Below are 18,228 nucleotides of genomic sequence, written 5' to 3'. Positions count from 1 at the left end.
AGAGGAAAGGAATTAATTTTAAGGACTAATTCAGTTCCAGCAAGACCTTCACCGAATTAAAAATCCTAAAGGAACTGGCCCTAGGAGTTAAAAGAGCTCACAGCTGAAGGGGGGATACTGGATGGGTATTAGAGAATAGCACACAATTACAGACATATATGAAAAATTCTGAATATAAACTGAATTTCAACTCGAAAGATACGTAGAAAACAGAACAGCTTAAGGAAAAGAAACATAAGAAAGAAAATATAGAACAATTAGCAATGAGAAAAAAAAAAGAAAAAAAAAAAGACAAAAGATGAAACTAATATTGCTGAATTCAACAGCTTCTCTGCTCACATTCCACTTGCCCCTCCAGGAGTTAACTGTAAGCAGAGAACAGGACCAGGAGAAGAATAGGTCTAGCATTTAATTCTCATTCAGTAAGCCATAATATATTAAACAGTTTAAGAGAACGTCTGTAATAATGCATGAGTTAACGATTTGGAGATCATCTATACCAAACATGAACTGAAACCTCAGTTGTGCTGATAGAAAATATCAAAGCCCCTCAGAAATAAGTATATATTAGTAAAGAACCAGTTAAAATTTTCCTTAGGCAAAGTGAGGAAGCCAGTTTCTGCACCAGCAATCAATACAGAAACAAGGAACTTGACACAAAAAGGGAGAAAATTCTGTCAGATAGGCTCATCTTACACAAGCTAAGAAAATGTTACATTGCCAGTGAGATGAAAAGGAAGGGTTTAGGTCTGAAACAGTGTTGCTTTCACACTGAGTATTCATTTGTTCTGAGTTTCTCATCATGCAGACAGTCCAAGCTCTCCCTGTATATCTGATCTCCTGCTTCAGTCAACAGAGCCCCTGTTCAGTTCACAGGATTCCTGCTTGTGCTCAAATATCTTCTGCCACAGGAGATGCCCTAGGTTTTCCTATCACCTCCAGTTACTGGCTGAGAAAGGTACAGACTCTAGAAGACCACATGTATTACATACGACATCATACAAGTACCTTAGAATATCAAAAGGTACACAATAGTTCTCCAACTCCTACATGGAGAAGACAAGTCCCACACTCACCTGTAGACACATATAGTGTACATACAAGTATAACACACCTGGAGATGAGTAGTGCCCTTCAAGAGTGAACCGGTAAGTACTTCCTAATTGACCACCTGTTAGTGATCCTAGTGCTTTTCTATTAACATTTTTAAGACGTCACTTCCTTGTTATTTCATCACACAGCCTTCAAGTATTTTAAAGGGGATTATAAAAAGGAGATGAATCAACTTTTTACTCAGGTAGATAGTGACAGGACAAGGAGGAATGGTTTTAAGCTCAAGGAGGAAAGGTTTAGATTGGATGTCAGAGGGCAATTCTTTACCAAGAGAGCGGTGAGGTGCTGGAATAGGCTGCTCAGAGGGGCTGTAGATGCTGTCCCTGGAGGTGTTAAAGGCCAGGCAGGATGGGGCCCTGAGCAACATGTTCTAGCAGCAGATCTGAAGGTTGGTGGCCCTGCCTGTGGCAGAGGAGTTGGAACTCAATGAGCCATGGGGTCTCTTCCAACCTAAGCCACTTTATGACCCTACTGTCTTAATTGTATTGCACTGTTTTCTGTTCATGCGTTGTCTTGCCTATTTATTATTTTAGCCATAATTCTGTCTGCATACAATTTTGAGAGCCCAGTTCATTCTGGAAAGATTTCTTCAGCTCTCCTTCCCTGTTCATGGCGTTTAATGTGTAAAATACTGTTTATATAAATTTGCATCAGCCAGATCCAACCAAAACAGATCTCACATGGCTGACAGTCAAGTTCTCTTGAGTAATGAGGAAAATCCCAGCAGAAGGGAAAAAGGATAATCAGTTCTTATTCAGAAAGAAGTGGGCAGGACAGAGGTTACAGACAAGCAAGCAAACATACTGAGATAACTTTTGTTCCATAAGTCAAAAGCACACAAAGCAGTAACACAAGTTTGTAATGAATAAAGAATATCAACAAAACCACTTTTTTATTTTATTTTTTCCTGACAAGATAAACCGCTCTTAGAGGAATGCAACAAATGGGATTTGGCTTGACCTCAGTATAGCCGTTGACTTCGCCCCACATGACACTCCTCACAATCTGACCGTGGAAATACTGTTTAAATAGTTGCAGAATCATCGATTAAGTAGCTGCACAGTCATTAAAGCTGCTCCACAGAATTTTGTCCTGAACCCATTACCTTCCAACAATTTCATTCATGGAAAATATAACTTTTAAAATAAGTTTGTAATCTGAGAGAGGATGATGCATCCCCAGTGGCTCAATAAACCAGAGAAATGGGCTGAAATCAACATGAAACCTAAGAAACTTGCTGAAAGCACTCTACTGAGGAAGAAAAGAAACACATGATAACCAGCAATGAATTTGTTTTGTTAAGTAGAGGCACAGAAGAGAACATATAGGGACCAGAGTCTGAGAGTTAGCAGGCTGGACAAAAACATACAACCGTCTTTCAGGAACATATCAGCAGGAAAGTGCACAGGGCTTCAGCCAGAGCCATGTATCCAGTATGGACACTACACTTTAAAAATACATATATCGTGTCTCAAATCAGAAAGACTTCAGGAAACGAGAAATAAGCTGATAATGTGTGAGGGAAAGAAATTACACTAAGCTATTTAAATTTGCAATGTCCACATATCACTAAAACTACAAGTAATAAAATCTCCCCATCTATTTGCAATCCATGTACAAAAAGTATGATAACTATAAACCATACCAAAATCCCTTGCCTCCAACAAAAAGCAGTAGTTTACAAAACAGAAAATACTCAAGTAAAGACTCTTATATAGGCTTTCTCAACTAACCTCTGTAACATATCTCTTTACACTCATAATTCTTCCCTTGCTCAATGTGCCGGCCAGTACAGGATCTCACATCTGAAGTCAGACCGCCTACACCTCTCTCAACAACATGCAAGCTTTTGTCAGCAGCGTTTCTGCCAGTGAAATTGAGTTTATCCATCCTGTCAGTCTCTCAGTATGGTGGAGAGAAATGGACAACCATACATTCATGAGACTTTTATGGTTGTTTACATGCATAACTCTAGCTGAGAGGAGTATAGCATCGTTACCATGAGCAAGTGTCCATGGCTGTGGTCAGCCTACCAGCAGAAATGGCTGCAACTTATTGTCAGCAGGTGCTCGAGCTACAGCAGCTTAGTATCACCTTGCACTAAACAGTGATACTCAAATTATACACCATGAAGGTGAAGCCTGCCTGGAATTCCCACTTCCAGCACCCCATTGTTACATAGTGAATATTTTGGTCACTAGTTGCTATAAACCAAAAGGGAAAAAAAAGAAGCATAGAAATACAGCAGGGCCCACAGCAACACAGCACAGAGCCATAACACAGCCATCTCCGAAGCTCAGGAAGAATGAGACACCAAGCCCAAGAGTCACCTACTTAAATGAAACCATCTTTATCTAACCAAGTAGTTAACAACACGAGGAGAAATTAATGTCACTCTAACTTAGGTGGGTAAAAGGAACTCTGATAAACTGTGCTCCACAAGTGGCTATGTCTTTTAAGAGAGCCAGATATAGCAGGATTAGGTTTAGATACTTGAAAGATAAGTGAATTCCCAAATTAAGTATGTGAGAATAACATTAATTGCAAACATAGAAGCTAAAATGGAAAGGAAAGCTAAGAATACTAGAAAAGAAAGCAGTTCAGTGAAACTGATTAACAAAACAGCAATGCGAGGACCTATTGACAGAACTCAATAGAATGATCTTTTACCTGATAATGATGATCAGATAAGAATAAACCACATTTGCAAAGATTTTTTAATTACAGGAAAGGTCCTTGAAATTAATCCAAGTGCCCAGCTTGGAGGAAAATTATACAATAAGGCAAATCTGAGGAGTTACTTGAAACTCTCGTAATACTCTTATTGTCTAATTATTGGAGTTTAGCTTCTCAAAATTTTGGAGAATGCTTACTTTTCATAAAGGAAAAGACAAAGACTAAGGCCAAATGGCATTATTTTGAGGAGTGATGAGAGAGAAAGTAAATAGAAGACTATAGTTTTTCTGAGCAATAATATATAGACTGAAGCAAATACTCCCACCTACATTTCAGAATAGTCATTAAAGCATGGTTAGTGAGTTGCCTCACACGCTATAATAAATGCTTCATGGAATACTTCGGTGCAATTATATAGCTACAACTAATAATAAATGATTTCCATAGAACTATAAAAATATTAAAGAATATTTTACAAAATTGATATCCAGCTCCATCATAATGTGGGCACTTCTTTATAGTGAAAGACAGCTGTCTCTTGTGTTGGCTTTGATAAATACATATAATGATGCAAAAATTAATTTTCCAAACTTACCACTGATGACTCTCAGCACTCATGGCATCTAACTGGACAGCCTTTTCAGCCTTAGCCTTTCCTGTAAAAGGAATACAACATATTGAAAGATGTATTATACTCTTCTACATCTTTGACAAGTACCAAGAACTAAGCATTCAGATATATTCTGGCTGTAAGGAAATTTAAAATTCTCTTGCAAATATAGATGGACAATCACGGCTTTACATCATTTGCACTTCTATACGTGCACTGAGACCCCAACAAAATGGATACAACTTATTTTTTCTTAATCTATTTTATCAAGTCAGATGCAACTGAATCCAAGGACTAGACCGGACTACTGAAGGAGGCAGTGTTATTTGTAAGACCTTTAAAAGCAGGTTAGATAAACACCTGTCAGAATAAGCAGCAGAGCTGCTTCCTTTCATGGGTACAGGGATTAGCTAGTTGAAGTTCCTTTCCAGTACAGACTTCCATTCGGTTCTGCTTTTAACTGAATAAAGATGACAGAAGGTGGCCTGATCAAACCCACGCACCCAGATGAGATGCTTGCTGTTTGCACAGTTTCAGCTGCAACCAATTAAGCCACATTGACATTTCTGTATTACAAGTTAACTTCATAAAAACAAAGAGCAGCATACACAGTCCTCTAACCCAATGGAATGAAAAAACACAAAACTACTGCCAGCTCCCCTGCAGTCTCAATCCCTCTGCATCACTTCCAAAAACAGAGATGAAAAGGGTTGCCACCACCCACCCCTTCACAAGAAGGAGCAGAAGGAGGCTGATTACCCAAGACCTAATCCCTCTGTCATTCCTTCTTGCTCCCTGTCTTTTGCTATGCCATTATCTTCCATCAGGAGAGGCTACAATTAGACACTGCTAAAAGCAAAAATCCAACAACAGAGATGCCTGCTGTAAAGTAGTTTGTGTTATAATCCTCGCAGAAATTCCCACATAATGAAGCCAAACTGCTACTAAAACAAAGACAGCATCAATTAAGTAGTTCAGAAAGCATGAGTATTTGTGATGAAAGGATGGGAACAAAAAGATAAGGTCAGAGACCTTGGCATACGCATAAGTTGGCTACAGAGTAAGTAATAACAGCCCAGGAGCACGACACTGCCTTTAAGGATGACAAATTGCAGCCAAAGTTGCTTTTTCAGTGTTGTCCTTCCTTCTGACAGAAAAAAAATTAACAACCTACAAAATGTTAGAAGAGTCACAAAAGACTGAATTACATGAACTTGAAATACACTTATAAAACCTTACTTTGGTGCAGCAGAAAGGGAGAGGCAATGGAGAAATAAAGTATAGAGGGGCATTCCCAGATACAGACAAAGAGATTAGCATGAGAACAGTGTGTTTGGAAAGACTGGAGGAGAGTGATACATGTAGAAAAGAAGTAGGCTTTATTGTAGTCAAGAGAAGAAGATCCAAAATAAGAAGGGATACATATACTGTCCTTCTTGCCAATATGAAACTAGACTGTAAAAGAAAAGGAAATGCTCTTAAAAGCATCGAAGAAAAAAAAGCTGTGAAGGAGAACATTGGAACATTGTTAAGGCTAAGCTATCAAACAGGATACATGGGGAAAGATACCTGGAAACAACATCTTAAATTGTCATACATGTGAATCTTGAAAAAACATCAACAAGAAGCAGTTCTATCCCCCGTACAATCATAAAAGAAACCGCTGATTTGCAGGAGTGCTACTTTGCCTCAGAAAAACAAGTCTTAATTTTGCTTTTCTTCTCTCTCTCCCGAAGGTGTAATTAAGAAACTGTGCTGAAATATTTTTTATATTCCTTCATTTTAAAATTATGATTTTATATTCTGTTTCCATCTGATTCTCATCAAAATGAAGATTTTTAAGGCATCATCCATAGCCAACAGACTTACACTGTAACCAACAAGACTTTTTATCTACCATTTTTTATATATCTCCAGAGATGAAAGAATGGACTGAAGTTGTGCAACACGATAGGTCTTGTGCAAAATATTACAGTACAAACACTCTCATTTACTAGATTGGATAGGAAAACCTTACCAAAGTTCAAAGCATGTTTCACTACATTCAGAAGACATAGTACATAAGCATTCTACTTACCGTCAGAAGCATATTTTTTCTTTTCCTCAGCATCAGTAGCCATCTCAAACATATCTCCATAAGCGCGTGCAAGTCTCCAAAGGAAGTCCACATTGTTTTCATACTGAAAGTAGAGAACAGCTTAGAATCAGATCAGACTGTGATTTACACAGTTTGCTTTAATAATACTTAGAGTGGGTTAGACAAACACAGCATAAATATTTGTTATTTTACATCCTTTGATACTACTTTAAATTCACATGAGAGCCAGATATCAATTTCTCACTGCCAAAGGAAAAAAATGGTTTGGAAATACCTCAGACAAGCTAAAGAGGCTGCATTTCAAAAATCAGTTTTAAAGTCCCTTTTTTTTTTTTAAATTAAAAATATAAGGGTAACCCCCTGAAATCCAACAGATTCCTGAATGATGTGATGTGTACTTTCTTTAGATTTGAAATGAGGATCAAATTCACCTTGCAAGTAGCATTTCATCAAGTTGCCTGGGTATTCCAGTACATAAATGAAAATGTAATCAGAACTAATCATGCCTGTCAGAGAAGAAGAAAATTGATACACTGAATGGAGTGCTGACTGTCAAACACTTTGGAATTTTATCAAGACTTAAACAAGTGCACAGTAAAGTGTTCAAAGAAGAAGTACACATGAAGACTACCATAAAGGTATAAGCAGACTACAGGCTCACAGTTTGATTTCTTCAGAACACTTGGTCTGGTTAATAACTTATTCTACAGGACTTCCTCATACAGGCCATTCTAAAACCAGCAAAAAAAAAAAAAGTTTCATTTACCTAGGAACAAAAAAAGCCCACAGTATCTTTCTTTATTGAACACAAAAACACACAACCAAACAAAATCTCTAAATTTTTAAGTCTAGGTGGGATATAATAGAACAAAACTTTCACACCCACCCAATGTGAATATTGGTGCAACCTTGAAATATTTATTTTCCAATATATTTTCAAAATAAGTATGAAACTGCACTTTCATATCTGTGTGCATCTTAATGCTTGCATTGTTCACAGAGGTGGTGATAAATGTAAGTTAACAGCAACACAATACTAATACCTTGGCTTCTTTCTCAAGTAGCATTTTGAAGCTCTCCTTTTTATCATCCTCTGAACCCTTGTGCAAACTGTCCACCTCCTGTAGGAGATTAAATAATTCATCTTCCAGCACAGTGGTATCAGGTGACTTCTTACACCCCTTCTCTTCCTCAGAGTCTCCTTCAGTATCAGTATGAGCTGTAAGGTAACTGAAAATCACAGAAAACAATAACTATCTTTTCTAAAAATACTGGCAAATCACTGTGAAATTAAAATGCAAATAATTCAGTGCAATTTATTCCTTTTGTCCAAACCAAAAAGTTTTTATTTATGAAATCAAGCTTATAATTATTACAGAACCTTATTACAATTATAGTTTCAAACTGTCCTGCCTAATCCCACATCAAAAAATGTAGAGACATATTAGAAACGTGTGTCCTTGTGCTTCAAATGCAGAACACTTTAAATCACTAATGTGTAATAAGACATTCTCTGCAACCCTGAACACTTTGTAGACCTCAACTTTTTCAACTCTTTACCTCAATTTCTCTACATTTTGAAATGGGAACAAGCTTACTAACCACGCTAGAAGTGCTGTGAGAATCACTTATACAATATTCTCTTAAACACTTTCAAGATCTAAGTGTAAGCGATAATACATGTAAACAAACTGATAACAACGATCCTCTGTACATTCTGAAGGTTAGAATATCTGAAACTGGGAAAGATCTTATAGTAATTAATTACGCTCCATGCAGAAGTACTCAGCACAAGGCAGTCAAGGGCAAGGAAATATTGACAAAAGTCGTAAATATCACACAGAGATAAGCAGTTGGCCTTACTGTCCAAAGTGATGAGCATACATTAGGGCCCTCCAGTTTCACACTGGAGCAGCTGAATAGCATTATATTTAAAAAGTAACCACTTCATCTATTATGAGTCCCCACCTCACTAGTCAGGCAACCCGGGCAAACTCCTACATTGCTCAGGAGTCACAGGGATAAAACAAGAGCAAGATAATTTAATTAAGTATTAAACATCATTTCAGCATTTGGGCAAACAAGAAACAAGTAAATCATTTTCTGTTCTGCTTCTGATTGCGTTAATTTTCTTACTAGCTCTCTGTTCAATCCTTGTCATGGTTGAAATATTTTAAGCACAAAACTATAACACATTAAGAAGTCTATATAAGACCTCTAAAAAATAAATAGCTATGATTTTTCCTATAAATGTGGGTAAACTGTTTGAACTGAAGGTAGTTTTATTTTAAGACAGAAAGACCCTCCAGCCACTTATGTACGAAATAGGAGATACTACTGATATAAAACTGTTATAAAAAGAGATTGATAACTGATTCCAAAAACCAGCTAGCAGGTTTACACATCTGTTCATATCAGAAGAGCAAGCTGCATGTTATGAAGAGCTATACTAAGTGTATGTAAATACAGAAGCAAAGCAAAGATTTATTTCAACACAGTCCAAAATCTCCTAGAGTTTAAGGAATGATGAAAGTAAACCAAGAAGGAAATTAGAAATAAAGGAAGAAGAGTTATTATGGTTTGCTTTTCAAATCTTTTCTGTAACTACTCTAACATCTGCTATTTCACCTGGCGTTTTACCAGATGATAAACAGAAAATGGTAAATGGCTGGATGTGATTGAATTGAGAACAGCCTTGAGGAGAAGGACTTTATAGTGTTGGTTGATAAGAAGTTCAACATGAGCCAAAAGTGTGGACTTGCAGCCCAGAAAGCCAAGTGTATCTTGTGATACACCAAATAAGAGATGGCCAGCAGGACAAGGGAGGTGATTGTGCCTCTGTACTTGTGAGGTCCCACCTAAAGTACTATGTCCAGGCATGGGGCCCTCAGCACAACAAAGACATAGGGTTGCTGGAGTGGAGGAAGATCATGAAGATGATCAGAGGGCTGAAACACATCTCCTACAAAGACAGGCTGATGGAGCTGCGCTTGTTTGGTCTGGAGAAGAGAAGGCTCCGTGGAGATCCCACTTCCTTCCACTACCACCTAGTGGTAGCCTTCCACTACCTAAAGAAGGCCTACAAGGAAGTTGGAGAGAAACTCTTTGCCAGCAAGTGTAGCAATAGGTCAAGGGGTGATGGATTTAAACTGAAAGAGGGTAGGTTTAGATTAGACATTAAGAAGAAATCATTCATGACGAGCGTGGTGAGGCACCAGAACTGGCTGCCCGAAGAAGCAGTGGACATCTGATGTCTGGAAGTGTTCCCGCCCACAGAAAGAGAAGCTGGAACCAAATGACCTTTAGGGTCTCTTCCAACCTAAATCATTCTGTGGCTGTACAGCCTTGAAAGTCTCTTCCAACCTAGACGATTCTATGTAAAGTGAATATTTACATGTGAAAAACACATTAACCAATACCTGAAAAACTGGAATAACTTTGAAAATATCTACACTCATTGCCAACTGTTTCAATCTTTATTACCAATAGATCTTTTTCAGAAGAGAACAACAGTGAGTGATAAGAATGTGAGGAGCAATGGTCAGTCAGCAGGACTCAGACCACAGAAGGCTGTTCAAAGTCCAAGAAGCAAACAGAAACCATGCTGTAGACTCATCACACTGTGGTTAAGCTGTTACAAAATCTGTACACACAGTATCACATTAAAAACAAAACAAAACATAAAAATAAAAATAGAAAAATGCGACTGAGCTATCCGGTATAAAACAGTACTGCGGTGTAAACTCGCTCTGCTGGTTCAACAGACTGGATCAACTAGTTGGATTGCCTTCTGACTGAGCCTAACCAGGCTCCATCCGTTCACAACACTCCAACTTTGAGACAGATCAAATACGGTTTGTTATCTCCCTAACAACTTACAAAATACTCACCTGACACAAACAATGCCCCAGCTAATTCAGTAGGATGGTGATCACATGCCACAGATTCATCTACATCAAATTGGCATGGACTAACAAGTAGAGTATACACAACCACCAGTAATGATAAACAGCCTTTGAGGAAACATTTGCCAAACCTGAGTCAGGTCAGCTGAAGACTGCACTGGAAAGAAATGGGCAGCGACAATAGATGAAGAAATAAAGAAGAAATTCTTAGAAGCAGGCAAAGAAAAACATTTTAAGAAAAGAGTTACACATAAAACATAGGAAGTAAAAGGATTTACTGATGTAAATCTTTCTGGTGACTGACATCAAATGTGATTTGAAAAGCCTGGGTGACAGGCTTGCTGAATGCTGGTGCCAAATGTTACGCTGGTTTCAGTGCTTCATCAACACTGCAACAGGGATGAAACCTCATCAAAATGACAAGTGAGATAGGATTAGGGGAAATCGTCCAACATAGGTGATCATCTAGACACAATGTGTTGTTATACTTCCTCAAATGGCCAAGAGGAAGTCTTAGTGAAGAATAGAAACTGAAACAGTTAAAAACAGAATGTAGAACAGACTAGAGAAGGTGAGCTCTTGAGTATTCACTCAAGATCTCATTAATTCAGCATATCTTCCAATCAGGGTAGCTTTTATTATATGAAAATAAATACAATTTTCTTAATAGAAAGTGTTATTTTTCCACTTAAAGAAATATACAATTTTTGAAAGGCAATAATTCAAATCTTCTCTCTCCAAGGTGTTGAATATCAACAGTGACATTGGGAACAGACCAGAATAGATCAAAGCAGTGAAGGTCACAGCAGGGACTGCCAGCATCAAATGTTTGGGGGGAGAGGAGGAAAAAAAAGTAATGATAAAAGCTGGTGTAGTCATTTGGAACAATTCATGTATCATTTAAAACCAGAACTGCTTAACACAAGCAAAACCCTATCTTCTGGATCATAAGAACATTGCTGGGGCTGTGAAACACGTTGCACGTACTTTATCCTAGATAGAAAACCAAAAGTGAAAAAAGGAAGTTTAATCTGTAACTAAGAACATTATTTCTCTAGTGCACAAGCCAGTAGCTGAATGCATTGCCATGCACAGACTTATGACAGGACAGCATAAAGCAGAGCCCATGGCATTTACACACTTAATGCACATGAAGTAGTAAAGCATATCAACTCAAAAAAATTGTGTCCTACTGTCTCTTATAAGAAACACTCATATAATGTGCATCACTGCCACTGAAGTTAGATATGACCTCAGAGAAACCTACCTATAGACATCTCAGCTGTACGCAAACCAGGATTATTGACCTATCCCCATTTACAAGAAGAAGAAAAAGAAACTTACTAAACTGAAATAAACTTATTTTAAGTATAGAGAAGAAATGTGAAACAAGTACATAGAGTAAAAGGTGTTGGGAAGAAAATATCTTCCTCTTTTCAAAATACATTAAAAACCGTCATTGAAAAAATTGCATACCCAAATGACTAATGCTATCTACAACCTTGAATTATCATCCTTCCTTCCAGCTGTACGCAAATACTCATTAGAGAAGGCCTCTCCTAAGGACACACTCAGTGCTCTTGCACACTATAATCACTTGTATTAGATCATCCCATCGGTTCCTTCGTCACAAAGAACCTGAACAGACAAGTTTCCTTGGTTAGTTCCCGAACAGCAACGCATCACTCCTGACAAGAAGATGTAATGATCTCAGTGTCAGGTGTGGAATGACAACTATACTGTGCGTGTGAACCTGATTGTTTGTTAACTGGTACTTTAGACTCATCTATAACTCCAAATATTTTATCCTCAGTATAAAGGCCTCTGCAAACCAACCAAATTATCAAACAACGTGAGAAACTCAGTTTATGGGCATCACGCTGCCTATGCTACATATGTAAAACACTGAGGAGATGTTAACCAGAAAACAGCTGCTATGAACACACTGAATATACTACATGTAAATTTCTAATCTATTATAGCAAAACAAAGATGTAATTACGGGGGAGTAATGTCATCACCATTTCCACATTACTACTGTAGGGTGTATTAGGCAACAGATGAAATTACAGAAGTAAAGTTCACCTCCTGAACTCCAGGTACATCTCATCCTTCAGCATGTTCCCCAGCTGAAGCCTAAAGAAGACTTCATTAACAGCAATTGGACTGTGAGCTGTGACCAAAGCAAGGAACTTTGAACCTTAGAACCCTAAATCACTCATGATTAATATTAAGGCACTGGGAAACATATACAGTAGCAAATAAACACGGCTGCCACATGTACATACTTTGCATTCAGATATAACTTCTAAAGCATGCAACACCTTTTGGCAGAGCACTGTACTAACTCATCTTTAAGGCTCACAGGAAACAATTACTAAAAGTATTCCTGAAGTCTGAACCAGCTCTGTCAGAGACTTAAACAAGCCTATTGCATTGCTGATAGTGCCTATAAATCACACCATTATCCTGAACTTTGCTTCTCACTGCACAGCTATGTAGCAATACAGCAGCAATCACAAGAGTAGCAGTCTGTATTGGACTTCATGTTGGACCAGCTTCACCACAGTGAGGATTTACAGAGGGGTCACACAGAGTTTTCTCTGATTAGAAAACAACTAATGTGATCTTCTTCTGAAAAGTGAAATAGAAAATACACATAAAACTTTAAAAGGACTACTGCTTAGAGCGCAAAGCTTCACTTACATAATGATGCAACTTGCACTGCATACGAACTATAGCAGAAACAAAATGTGACCAACTCACCCTCCTTCACTTTCCGCCTCCTCGGAGCTGGTAGCTTCTGTTGCACCAGGTGCTGCCTCTGCTTTCCTCCGCCTCACTGCTCTGTGTAATGGACTAGCTCTCTGTATATCCCCTCTCCCCTGCAGCTCATCTCGAACGAGATCTTCCAGCTTTGGAATTGCTTCTTTCAGAAATTTCACTTCTCTCTTCAGTTCATCCACACTTATTAGCAAACCATTCAGTTTTTCAAGTATCTGTAGTTGCCTTCCATGTAAAACCATGACTGCTCCTTGTTCATTATGAGCTTCATGTTCCAAACCCACAGCATGAAGCTTATTACCTACATCTGTGAATACAGGCATGTGCACGGCTGCACTGGGTTTTCGGGTCTTGTGGTACCAAACCAGGACCAGGCTTATTCCAGCAGTCCCTGCCATTATGCCCAGTATCAATCCTTTATTTTCAAAGTGAGACATCTCTGCGCTCTCCTAAGATCGTGAGACAACAATAACAGGCAGAGTTAAAGACATTTTCCTGCTCTACCCAAACCACCTACTTTGCTTTTAAATCACAAAACGTTAAGGCCGGAATAATCAGTGCACAACTCCAGCAGCTCCTGCAATAACAGGCGATGTGCAGTGACAGCAAAACCGAGACAGCTGCGGTGTGTTGTTGGCGACAAGGACGCACGCTTTTGTATCTGCACAGCATCGCAGCTTTCACTTACAACGCTCCCCTCATTTTACGTTGAGTGTTTTATTGTTTTTAAAGGTGAAAAACTCGCATCAACCCGTATTCCCCCCTGCCCGGCGGTGTGTAGCTGTCAGGCCGCAGCGCAGCCCGCTCCCCCCGCTGCCCGCCCGCCCCGCACCGAAGCCCCGCTCTCGCTCACCGCCCCCCCGCCCGTCCCGGAAGGGTGAAGCCGGCGGTGGCAGCGCCATCCCCGGTCCCGTGTCCCCGCTACGTACCGACGGGCCTCTCCGGCTGCGGGATCGCTCCCCGCAGCTCTCCCGCCGCGGCCCAGGGGGCGGCGATACCCGGATCGAGGGGGACGGGCCTCCTCTGCGAGCGCCGGCCGGGCCGCCGGGCTGACGGCCGCTTCAACGCGGAGTAGGGCGCCGAGAGCAGGGCGCCGGGCCCGCCCTGCGGCTTGCGGCGGCACCGGCACGGCGAGCAGGGACACGGGCGGCTCTCCGTCCGGCCGGGGCCTCCCCCTGCGAACACGGCCGAGCCGCTGCTGCCTGAGCGCCCCGAGGGGTGCTGCCAAGGAAGCCCGCTGCACCTGCTTTGGGGCTCAGGTGGGGCTGCTGCAGAGCTAATGTACCTGTGAGCGTGTCTCTGTCCGGTCTGCCGGCTGCTGATTGCTACTGACTTAACCTTTGTTACAGAGGCAGTATTTCCTCTGTGCCTAGTGCTGCAAATCACGGAGGAACCCTGACCAGCTGCGGCAAGAGGAGCGGCCCTGGCACAACAACGTAATAGTAACTTGGCTGCCTGAGAGCACAGAGCTGACACTGTAGTTTGCCTCGAATCACAGAACTGTGATTTATGGGGGAGCACAATGTACTGTTCCTGTGGCCCATCTTTTAGTTGTGACATAAGACCTGTATTTCTCCCTCACGGCAATATTTCTGGTTCTGCCTCCTGCGCCTGGTTGTGGAAGAAGACCTGCTGCAGACAACCTGCTGTGCCCATTCATCTTCCTTAGTGCTTCTGGAGACCCTTGCACAACATCCTGCCACAAGTGTGAAAACACAAAACTCCTGTTCTTCTGTGTGACGGCCCTGGAAACCTGTAAGGAAACTATTAAGACTTGCACATAAGGAAAGTAACAGCTGGTCAACTGCTGGGATTTTCCTAAGTCCCATCACTCAGAGACAAAGGAATAAAATGTAGCTCTTAAAAAAAAAGCCAGCCCCCCAAAACATGCTAATACCTTTTTAAGAATGAACAAGGGATTATATATAAAAAACAATAAAAAGCTCATCCACCCAAATATTGTAGTCTGATAGTCTTGTATCTATTTCTCTTTACAAAGATTGCCCTTAAAACAGCTATACCTGCTGCCTAATTCTCTGCTAAGAGAGGACAAAACAAGCCTTCCGTGAGGCCAAACTACAACCTGGGAAAGACAAGAGATCTTCTAAAGCAGAAACATTAATCCTATTTCAATATTCTGCAATTTCCCAAGTTACAAACAAGTATAACCTGTTCATAAGTTGAGCTTTGTAAACATCTCAATTCTGTGAAATCTTTACTAAGATAATTTTCCAAAGAAGGGCTTTCTTTGTGATGGGAATAGAAGTTTTGAGTTGTGTAACCCATCAGTATTTAAAAATGGGACCAGATGACATGAACCTTCATGCTGATCGTATTTCAAATGTTCGGGAATGGTCATAACGTTTTGTTGGAAAACCTTTATTTGTATTTTCTCTTCTCAGCATCATTTTGCCAAAAATCTTTCTCTAAGCCAAGTAAAACAGGAAAGGTTATTATAAAGAGAATTAATGGGAGGACAAACACAGCTGAAGCAGATTATAGATGCAGAAAACAACATGAGTGTTTCCAAAGAGCTTCTAACGTGGCTCTCTAAGGCCTGTGCCCTGTGGCCTTAGAGAAGTCCTTTTCTTTCCAAACACAATAGCCAATAAGAGCTGCTGTCTACAGCTGCCATTATTTTCTCTGGATGCATCATGACTGTCAAAATCAAGTCACGGATCATGTCCCAGATTCCTAAATTGCTTTGCACCCGAGGCCACCTTACCCAGGCACACCAATCAGAAATTAGGAGTCATTGCACATGTGTAGAAGCCTGTCACAATCCTGAAGTTTCAGCAACGTTAGCAGCTCTGAGGTGCAGAGAGCCCATTACCATCCCACCTTCCTCCCACCTGCCCTGGGCAGATGTCCCTGGGTGAGCTCAGCACACCTATATTATATGTTAGTGTAAAACCAGGCCATGCAGCAGCCTGGTCTTTTGGGACATTTTGAGCTTGGACAGCATTTTTCTGTGTGATATTAGAAAAGTTAGTTTATTATTGAGCAACTGCATCCAAAGGGTGAAAGAACCATTACATCACAGGTAACCAATGCACGCCATTTCCAGCTACAATGTATATTAATTGACCAGTGTTCTAACTTCTGTATAAAAGCCATTTGTATTTTCTTCATGACATTTGTGCGCTATTTCATGTCTGTGTTTTGTTTTTTAAAGCTCTCTCCCCAGCAGAGAATAACCTGCTGCTTGTAGCAAAGGCAGAAACTTGTAACGTGTTAGTGACATTTCACACTCATTATTTCAGCAGTTGTAAGCACATAATCAAACCTTGTTAATAAATCACCAAATATTGTGAAAGCTTAAATACCTTTGACCAGTCTTGCCAGCAGCCTGCCAGAAATCCTGCTGTTCTGTCGACTTGTATTCAGCTCTTCCCTAACCATATTTGCTTATTTTCTTATTTGCTATAAGAAACAGCCAAAATTTCACCTTCCATCAAAGGGATGGGAAGCATTCATTCATTGTCAGACTTCACAACATTCTCTGTTGCTCTTGCCATTGACAATTGTCCAGTGCTCTCAATAAAAAATAATGAATTGGAGGTCAAAGGGGATCAGTAATAGCACACTGCTATTTTCTACAAATAAAGATACGGTGCTTAGCATAGTTCCCAGAGGAGCCGAGCTGTTGTAATTGCACTTTCTGAATGCCTCTGTGTGTATACATATAACCTTATATACATATAATCTTTGGACAATCACAAATTTAACAAAGAAATTAAATGCTGGCAAGTTCCTTTGAAAAAATCTACAGCTATATAAATATATGCATACATAAAATATCACAGAATCATAGAATGGTTTGAGTTGGAAGGGACCTTTAAGATCATGTAGTTCCAACCAACCTACTACAGACAGGGACACCTCCCTCTAGACCACATTGCTCACAGCCCCATCCAGCCCGGCCTTCAGAGCACCTCTAGAATGGGAGCATCCACATCCTCTCTGGGCAACCTGTTCCAGTGTTTCACCACCCTCACAGCAAAGAATTGCTTCCTAATATCTAGTATAAACCTACCCTCTTCCAGTTTAAAGCCATTTCCCCTCTTCCTGGTTTTGCACAACTTTGTAAAAAGTCCCTCTTCAGCTTTCCTGCAGGCCCCCTCAGGTACTGGGAGGTCACTATAAGGGTTCCACTGGAGCTACCTCTTCTCCAGGCCCCAGTTCCCTCAGCCTGTCCCTGTAGGGGGGGTGTTCCAGCCCCCTGATCATCCTCATGGCCCACCTCCAGGCCCTCTCCAACAGTTCAATGTCCTTCTTGTGCTGGAGGCTCCAGAACTGGACATAATACTCCAAGTGGGGTCTCATGAGAGCAGAGTAAAAGGGCAGTCACATTCCTCAACCTGCTGGTCACCCTTCTCTTGCATGCAACCCATGCAACCCAGGACATGGCTGGCCCTCTGGGCTGCAAGCACACATTGCTGGCTCATGTTGAGTCTTTCATCAGCTGACACCCTCCAATCCTTCTCCTCAGGGCTGCTCTCAAGCCATTCTCCTTCCCAGCTAGAGATTGCTGTGACCTAATTGCAGGACCTTACACTTAAGTATAAATAAATACCTATGAGAATGAGGTTATTTTTCACAGTTAATTTCCTTCCTGTTCAAATGATCCTCCTTTAGGTCAGGATCTGTCTGCTCATGGAATAATTTATCTTTTGTAACCCACATCATGTGTTGTGTCCTATGAGATGAGCACAGTTTCATTCTAGATCAGGGGATTTGGGATGTTTGACTCTGGGCTACACAGGTACTCAGGTAGGACAGGGAGAGAACATTGCAGAGAGGTCACCTCCTCCATGTGCTGCTGTGTGACTGCAAATGGGATCCCTTTTCATCTTAGGATCTTGTTTGGACAGTGACAATGGATGAATGCAGCTAAAAGCATGAGGAAAAATACAGAAGACAGAGAGTTGTGGGGAAGTTAATCCATCTGTGGTTTGCACCCAGTTCTGCCGTTTGAGAAGCTTTGCCCACCCGACTTTTAGCTATAGGCTCCTAAGGACTAGAAAGTGACTGAGCTGGGC

General features: G+C 40.5%; 1 protein-coding gene and 1 long non-coding RNA gene across 3 annotated transcripts in view; one reads left to right on the top strand and one right to left on the bottom strand.

Annotated features, from left to right (window-relative positions):
- Positions 1 to 14,548, bottom strand: part of RMDN2 (regulator of microtubule dynamics 2) — a 40,228-nt gene extending 25,680 nt beyond the window's left edge. Inside the window, exons 1-5 of one of the 2 annotated variants that reach the window (XM_015857793.2) lie at positions 14,472 to 14,548; positions 13,169 to 13,635; positions 7,541 to 7,727; positions 6,477 to 6,579; positions 4,385 to 4,445 (exon numbers count right to left, since the gene is read on the bottom strand). In XM_015857793.2, the coding sequence (XP_015713279.1) occupies positions 4,385 to 4,445; positions 6,477 to 6,579; positions 7,541 to 7,727; positions 13,169 to 13,623 (806 nt within the window). In that variant the 5' untranslated portion in view covers positions 13,624 to 13,635; positions 14,472 to 14,548. Of the gene's footprint in view, positions 1 to 4,384; positions 4,446 to 6,476; positions 6,580 to 7,540; positions 7,728 to 13,168; positions 13,636 to 14,115; positions 14,198 to 14,471 lie in introns of those variants that run through there. The other variant, XM_015857792.1, reaches the window with a different exon arrangement.
- Positions 14,360 to 16,509, top strand: LOC107311331. The gene is made up of 2 exons (XR_001553996.1): positions 14,360 to 14,445; positions 14,536 to 16,509. It is a non-coding gene; the product is annotated as an uncharacterized LOC107311331 (long non-coding RNA).
- The last annotated feature ends 1,719 nt before the right edge of the window (positions 16,510 to 18,228 follow it).

Source organism: Coturnix japonica, chromosome 3 (genome assembly GCF_001577835.2).
Source record: "Coturnix japonica isolate 7356 chromosome 3, Coturnix japonica 2.1, whole genome shotgun sequence".
Lineage (NCBI taxonomy): Eukaryota > Metazoa > Chordata > Aves > Galliformes > Phasianidae > Coturnix > Coturnix japonica.
The sequence above is the reverse complement of the archived record's forward strand: the minus strand, read 5'-3'. Positions and strand labels throughout refer to the sequence as shown.